General features: G+C 33.8%; 1 protein-coding gene across 1 annotated transcript in view; it reads right to left on the reverse strand.

Annotated features, from left to right (window-relative positions):
* The window catches only part of LOC108742616 (heparan sulfate 2-O-sulfotransferase pipe-like), a gene marked incomplete at its 3' end in the record, with an annotated part of 38790 nt that extends 36141 nt beyond the window's left edge, over positions 1 to 2649 (reverse strand). The window contains exon 1 of the mRNA XM_018477889.1: positions 2117 to 2649. Within this exon, the coding sequence (XP_018333391.1) occupies positions 2117 to 2169 (53 nt within the window). The remainder of the gene's footprint in view (positions 1 to 2116) is intronic.
* Positions 2650 to 8858: the final 6209 nt, after the last annotated feature.

Below are 8858 nucleotides of genomic sequence, written 5' to 3' on the forward strand. Positions count from 1 at the left end.
AGAGATTTGCGGACAATGAAGAAGTAATCGAAGCTGTAAATGGTTATTTTGAGGAGCTTGACGAATCAGTCTATAGAGATGGCATTAATAGACTGGAACACCGCTATGAGAAATGTATCAGCCTTGGAGGAGATTATGTCGAGAAATAAAAAAAAAAAATTTTTAAAAACCTTGTTTTTCTTGGTCAGGCCGGAAACTTATCAATCCACCCTCGTAAAAAGAAGTCACTTCTATGCTCGCGAACGGTTGATTTAGAAATTCGAAAAAGGTTGGTAGGACACCTTCTCAGGCATGAAGGTCTAGTCAGAGACATATTAGAGGCAGAAACGGGAGTTAGGAGGGATAGAGGTAGACCTAGATTAGATTACTGTTGGCAAATAGTTAAGAATGTGAGTTATTCTAGTTTAAAGGAAATGCGAAGTTTAGCTCAGGATAGGAAAGAGTGGAGGTACGTGTCCAACCAGTCTTAGGACTGATGACCTTATGATGATGATGATGACAAATTTATAGTTAGGGATCTAGTAATATCTTCTACTTTTCGGCAAATGTAAAATGTAAGGATTAGCTTATGATAAGAAATGGAGGTGCAATCTTCGGTCAGGTGATAATGTTGGGAGCCTTAATAATGATATTGAAAGTAAATTTTATTTCATATCGGAATGGTTAAAACCAAAAGCTTCTAATACACTCTACTACATCCTATGAAACCTACTTAAAACCATCCTTACTATTGGGTTAGTGAAGATGGTAAATTGAATAGGTACAATTTTCGTTTAAATCGGGGAAGGTCCAGATAGCTTTATTCAAACATCTTGCCATTTCTGTTTTGTGACTTTATTGGTAAGGATATAGGTAGATCAAATGAGAAATTATTTCTGCTTTCAATTGATCAAATTGTGACATTAGAAATATGAAATATCTCTCAAAATTTTGCAAAGATTCAATTAGTGATATCCATCCTCCCCAATACAATTATTTGTTGAGATTTTTGACTTATGCAAGTAAGTTAATAAGCTGCCCTAAAACTGTCGTATCTATCCGCGTCTCTCGTTTTTGGTATGATTGCTAGCACGTCACGCTTGTAATCTTCCCCGTTTTGTATACACGATTAATTATCTCAAACAAACGATCTGTAACGTCTTGATATGCATGCTTTAAAATTTCTTCCCTTAATATGGGGTATCCAAACTCAACTATCTCCACAATATCTTCTTTTTCTAATACGTCTTCTTACTCTAATCCTGCTTATACATTATTATTGTTAGACATATGAGACGTCCTTTTCTGTCCTTTTTCATTTTATACTCTCAAGTTTTTTGACAATGATCGTAAACGCTTTTTAAATATTACATAAAGCTAGTTTTATGCTTCCAGTAGGTAGTCTTTAATCGGCGATAAATAATAACCTTAATAATAAAGATAAGGTCCACTTTATAATTTTCTGATAAATAGCAGATATTTAATTAAAAACTCATTGCAAAAAAGTCAAACAAAGAATGTTCATATAATAAAAATTTTGATTTATTAAATTTACGCACAATTTTTGACAACCCAAACCAAACAGCACTTGTTTGTTTATTCCTTAATTTTTCAAAAATCCGTAATTAACCAGAAATGAAACACAAACTTTTTGATTTTACAACTAAAGTACTTCCATCACTAGTTACTAAAAAAAGTATTCCCCCATTTTTGACCAGATTGTGTTTGACGAAATAATTATTACAAAATTTGTGAAAAAGTTGTGCTGTCTCTGATCATTAAATTAGATTAAACTTAATTTATTTATTATTAAATTTTATGTGCGTAATTTCAGAAAATAATTATACTGCAATTTGTGTCAATTGTTAGTTTTGCAAAAAATAGAGGTAAATGTACATTACAACAAAATTGAAACAATTTATCTTTTTAAATAACTTTCAAAATATTGTTCTTCTTTACAAAATATTTCTGGCGTAAAAAAATATGATTAATCATCATTTACCCATTAAACGTCAAATAAACATTTTCTTAATAAAAAAAGCTCAAACCGGAACATTATTTATGTTATATTTCAATTTCCAGAAAAAAAATACCATACAATTATTTTCAAAAGAGAATACTATGGATAAGTAGGTACCTTTTGGGCAGCAACATTCTTCTTTGTCGCAAAACTCTTTCTAATTTCTCCATCTTCACTTTACTTAACAATACAGTCTTGTCTTAGAGTTCAATAATTTCTTTTCGTTATCACAGAATCAATTCAATTATTCAAACCATCAACTTTGAACGTTACCGGCTCAATACCAGTTGAATACAAATCATCCTCGCAACAGTACGAAAACAATGACCATAAAGATAAATCACGAACACGGAAAAAATTCCAGTCGTTCATACGTGTCGCCCAATTGTAGAATAATTCGGACTTCGGTCTTTTAATCCCACAATCTAGATCAAAGTACGCGCCATACTGAGAGTAGAAAGGCGCGTGTCCGGCTTATGCATGGATTCTCCCCAATGCACGCCTACCGCGACGAAGAGATACACTTCCGTGCATGGCCTACTCTTCAGCTTCCGAACCTCGTATCATTGCTAAACTATACCGAGAACACGGCGTGAATAAAGCGTCTTCTCCGAGAGACGTAACGGTATCGTTTTATTACACCTAGCGAACGTTTACAACTGTCGACTTGTAGAAAAACCGTAATTAAACAGACTATGCACTTTTTACGTTACATTATTATTTTATGGTTAGAGTAAGATGACATTTCTTCTAGATTTTCTTCTCTAAAAGATTTATAATGATTTATTTGGAACAGTTAGAAGTGTCCCAAATATTTTTTGACGTGTACGACAAAAATTAGCCACAGTAAAGAAGAAAATAAAATGTAGCGGCAAATACCAAAACAACCAACATTCCCACAATGTACGAGGTATGCTAATTGCAGCTAAACTATAATAAGTTTAAAAAAGTTGTTCCGAATACCAAATGTGAGACCATGCAAAAAATCGCGTCGACATTCATATAATTTTTTTTTAAATGACCCAAAAAGATCACAATTAGCGAATTAATAGCTTAGCCGAAAAATTTGGCGCTCCTATTTTGGCATATTGAACCACTTTTCCTATAACCTTTTTGATTAGACCTATCTACATATAACAAGGGTGCCTTTCTTTTTCCTATTTTTGAACATTCGGTAGAGCAAATTAAATTTATAGTTTGGTCACATAAATACATTAGGCCATTACATAGCTAGTCTTTACATTTCTGCAGAACATTGTTTAGATGCAGGAAATTATAGCGGCGATTTCAACACCACTGGACGTAGTAATGCTACAGACATCGACTTTTACAATCTCTCAGAAATTCCTTTATCCAAAAAAGTAAAAATAATTGCTGACTTTATACATATCATTCCTTGCTATAGCGATGGACAGAATTTAGTATCTATAGAGAACATGGTAGGTGCACTAGGTAATAAAATATCAAAAAGAAAGGTGTGAAGATGATTGATGATTTGAAAGGAAGAGTTACTATATTAGCTGAAGATTAAGGATTATGCTTTGCATACTACTAATTACTGGCATTATTACTGACGAAATAAAATATTTAATGAGACAAGATAATTTTAAAAAGAAGAAAATTTTCAATTCCTCCGAAAACATTCATGTAAAAAAAGTGACCAACAAGTTAACGTAATTAAGAATATCAAGAAAAATATTGCCAAGTCTATATAAAATAATTAACTAAGCTTTGACGTTTGGCAAATATTTGAAGAAGTTGAATTTCTTGTCCATATCTATGATATCAAACCAGTCTTTGGACTGAAAACCTTATCATGATAATACCTGCGAATGTGGACCACTCGAAATAGTTCAAATTTCAACGTTCCAAATCTATTAAGATGACTAAAACACTTTTGATAATAATTTGTCCAAATCTATGATGTCCAACCAGTCTTTGGACTAAAGATCTTACGATAATGATACCTCGAAATGTTTACCATTCGAAGTAGTTCAAATTTCATTGCTCCAAGTCTATTAGAATCACCAAAAAGCTTTTGGTAATTTGTCCAAATCCATGGTGTCCAACCAGTCTTTGGACTGAAGATCTTAGGATGAAGATACTCGAAATGTTGACCATTCGAAATAGTTAAAATTTCATCGCTCCAAGTCTATTAGAATGACCAAAAAGGTTTTGGTAATAATTTGTACAAATCCATGATGTCTAACCAGTCTTTGGACTGAAGATCTTACGATGATGATACCTCCAAATGTTTACCACTCAAAATGGTTCAAATTTCAACGCTCCAGGTCTACTAAAATGACCAAAAAGGTTTTGATAATAATATGTCCAAATCTATGATGTCCAACCATTCTTTGGACCAAAGATCTCATGATGATGATGATGATGATGACAATATCTCGAAATGTTGAACACTCGAAATGGTTCAAATTTCAATTCTCCAAATGATCGAAAAATTTTGACAATAATTTGTCCAAATCTATGATGTCCAACCAATCCTTGACCTGAAATCCACTGATGATATTTCTAAATGTTGACCACTCGAAATGTTGCATACTTCGACGCTCTAAATCTATTAATATGGCCGAAGGAGTTTTGATAATAATTTATCAATCAATGATAAATAAATATATTTCTACATGCATAGATAGATGCAAAATGTAGATAAGCACCGCGCAAGAATACGGCATACCTACGGAAGTAGATCGTGTTAAAAGTGGCTAGAACTGATTCGTTCGGGTCTATGACTAGATTGCAAGCTACTTAACTAATCTATTGTAATTATGATACGCTCATACTAGTAGTTAAGCTACAGACTAAAGGAACAGGAATTCTCAATTGAATTTATACACTGAAAGCTAATAAAACCTACGACTTATTGCTTATTGCATATTGCCCAGGGCTGGTTGAATACGCTAAGACCGAGTGAGATATGGATCATTCCCCGTCCCTCCTCCGTTGTTTGCATTTTTAGTTGTGTATAAATCTGAAATACAGAATTTCCGTAAAATTTCCGCGTGGGTAATTACTGATTCGGGATTTTCGGAGTGGGTAGTATTACTGTTACATAGTATCCATAAATTCATATTTAGGCCACTATTACAAAATTGGTACATCTAAATTGTTTACTTAAAACTGCAATCTAACACCTACTTGTCTACAGTGTTAGTAAATCAATTAGCAACAGTTTAAATATTGAAATCAATAATTATAAAAAAGATAGTCGAATCAAGTCCAGTCGAGAGTCAGTAGTCAAGAGACGAATTGAAAGATCACGAAGATGCAAGGTGGTGAGGCGGTTCACCGTCTTCACTCACCCTGTGATATTTCCCTGTTATTTCTGCGTTCCCCAATTATCTGATTAATTACCATGCTACTAATTAACTAAAGTTAAATTGGTGACTAGTCATCCTAAATTGTTTAATCCACTTTCGACATTACATTAGTTACAAGTAGTTACATCTCAAAATAAGCATACAAATTCGCTTCTTTGCGACATGGTAGAAAATTCACTTTTTCGATACACTACCTATACTACCATCCCCTCGCGCCGGCATTGATATTACTCAATAGGCGCCCATCACTGATTAGCTGTCCAAAATTTTACTTTTCGGTCGAATATTGAAGAAAAACTACAAAAAATGCATGAAACGGTATGAAGATGATCGCCTTAACCTTTTAAGGATTAATGTTTTCTAAGATCCGTCGACTTAAGTGATTTAAAAAATATTTGCGAATTAAAACGTTAAAAAACTTTCTTAATTTGAAATCAAAACTTCTAGAAATAGGATAGTCAATAGTACCTTCATTCTGGAGCTAATTTACGATTAAAACGTTTAAATAAACCATAAAAGGGTTGCTTGGGTCTACTTTTGATATTCAGGATGTTACCATTTAATCAGGATCTTTAATTAAAGTCCCAGTAATAACGTATACGAATTGGTAGGTAAAAAAATATCGGAAAAAATTGGCGGGTCTATATGTCTACATTCAAGTGTATATTTGGTTGCTTACATTCCGATGATATGTTACAATAACCATTAATTAGCATGCATAGTTAGTTTCACATACATGCACATGTTGAAATATATAATAATAATAAAATTATTAGTAAATGTTAAGGATTAAATGACACACAATAAGAGATTGGTTAAGCCATGATGGGAATCATTTTAAATACCATATGCTACGTGCAAATAGTCCAAATTTAAACGGGTTACATCTAGTCACGTCATCATAAGGTCGTCAGTCCTAAGACTGGATGGACACGCGCCTCCACTCTTTCCTATCCTGAGCTAATCTTTGCATTTCCCTAAAACGGCAACATTCCTCATCCCTAACTATTATTTGTGAAAAGTAATCAAATCTATGTGTTCGAAAATACCACAAATGGCGTGGTGAGCGCCATCTGTAGTACGATGCTATATTTGAGGATTACGTATGCTCCAACAAGGTCCATTTAAAAATATGGATATCTACTTACTGAAACTAATCCCGGCGTAGCTCACCTCAACGTGATAGGCACGTTACCATAATCGAACAAAATAATTCGAAGTGGTCTGTATTCTGTCGAAACTGCCAGACGCGGATCGCGATTTCGATCTTTTTGGATCTCATCAGCGCGTCGCAGGCAGCTCCGACAGAACACAGACCAACCTTTACCTGCTGTCTTAACAGCGCGTTTTAGAAAATACCACAAATGGCGTGGTGAGCGCCATCTGTAGTACGATGCTACATTTGAGGATTACGTATGCTCCAACAAGGTCCATTTAAAAATATGGATATCTACTTGCTGAAACGAATCCCGGCGTAGCTCACCTCAACGTGATAGGCACGTTACCATAATCGAACAAAATAATTCGAAGTGGTCTGTATTCTGTCGAAACTGCCAGACGCGGATCGCGATTTCGATCTTTTTGGATCTCATCAGCGCGTCGCAAGCAGCTCCGACAGAACACAGACCAACCTTTGCCTGCTGTCTTAACTGTAGCCATTTGTAGTATTTTCGAAAACGCGCTGTTAAGACAGCAGGTAAAGGTTGGTCTGTGTTCTGTCGGAGCTGCTTGCGACGAGCTGATGAGATCCAAAAAGATCGAAATCGCGATCCGCGTCTGGCAGTTTCGACAGAATACAGACCACTTCAAATTATTTTGTTAAATCTATGTGTACTTCTTTCTCTTTAAACTCCTGTTTTTGCTTCCAATATGTCTCTAACTAGCCCTTCATGCCTGAGAGGGTGTCTCTTACCATTCTATCTCGCCTATTTCTTTCTAACTTGTATAACACCCTCTAATGGTAAATATAATTTCCTTATTTTCTGATTTATCTGCATACATGTACCAGGACATGAGAATCATTAACTCTTAGATATTATAAGTTTTGGGTCAGATATTTTTACGACCGTGTCTCCAATATATTCACCACTTATTATCACGATGATTAATTATCTATGTATATTCTAGTTTAGTCTACCTATTTGAATAGGTAGGTTACGATTACCTTGCACAATAATTTGCATAAGTATTGGTTAGTTAATTTCAAGAAGGTATTCTCTGAAGAAGTAACAGGGTTATAAACTGGGTCACGCAGCTCCAAACATTGACAGAATTTTTATGTAATAGACTCAACACATTCTAATTCAGAACAGTGACTTTCGACAAATGTAATATTTGTTGCTAACATTCGCTTTATAACCATAAGAAAGTTTGATGAAGCCTAAAGAGTATAACGGTACCGACTTAAAAGTTAATTAAACATTAGTTATTAAGGAAGGTCAAAAACGACTTCATGTGATGGACAAAAATTTAAATGGTAGAAATGGTTGTTGTTTAAAACCATGAGAAAACTATTGTCTTATTTTTGTATCTAAGAAAGTAACTTAGCGTACTGAAACAAATAATAGACAACAATTACGTATTCGTAAAATAATGCAAGAATAATGACCTCATGTGCCTAAATTATTTAATAAATTGAACTCCAAAGAAAAGTGTCTTATCATTTCCTTTTGACCATGGCTTTGCAGATGTATTGTGTAAAAGATTAGTCGCAAGTCTAATTTAATATTTATCTTATATTCGTTTCGACAAAACAACTCTTTTTACCCTGAAATAATATCTAGTGTTTCTAGGTTTTGTCCTTTACTGAATAACATTGATTCCTATGCTGATTAATCATATCTTGTGTAAATGTGAGTGTGTGAATGTAGATATTAATGATTTATGGACTATTTCAAATAATTTAAAGTCAAATTCTGATTAGACGCAACAAAAAGAAACTTTAATATTGTTTCAAACTACTGAAGTGACTTGATAAAAATTTGCAAAAAGGAATTATTGTTATTTTGTTAGACAAAAAATGACATGCTTCTAGAATTATTTATATCAGAGTCGGTGCGTGAAAATTAGACTTACGAATAAGTGAACCATGCAGTTGATATCCTTTACATTAAAATGTACCTACTAGAAAAGATTCAAGTTTTTACAAAAAACTTGGAATTACAGACTTGAAGGAATAATATCATTTTGAATGGTAAAGCTGGCACAACTGTTTCAGTACAACAATAATTTCTTTAGATGGTAATTGCAACATCTTGTAATCTGTAATTAAAATCGTCCGAATAAGGTCTGTTATACCGAAACAGCTGCCATATTTGTAAAATAAGCTCTGATAGGCACTTAAGGAAAATTCCATAGTTCTTTCTTCCACATTACATGCGTTTGCTTTCTGACTCCTTAATAAGAAATAAAAAAACAAAATTATACAAAAAAAAAGATTGAGATGCAGTTGTACCCCACCTGTAGGGGGTAGGGGTTAATGTCAAAAATCAGGATGATGATGAGGTCTTTCAAAAGCATGG

Source organism: Agrilus planipennis, unplaced genomic scaffold (genome assembly GCF_000699045.2).
Source record: "Agrilus planipennis isolate EAB-ADULT unplaced genomic scaffold, Apla_2.0 scaffold335, whole genome shotgun sequence".
Taxonomy (NCBI): Eukaryota; Metazoa; Arthropoda; class Insecta; order Coleoptera; family Buprestidae; genus Agrilus; species Agrilus planipennis.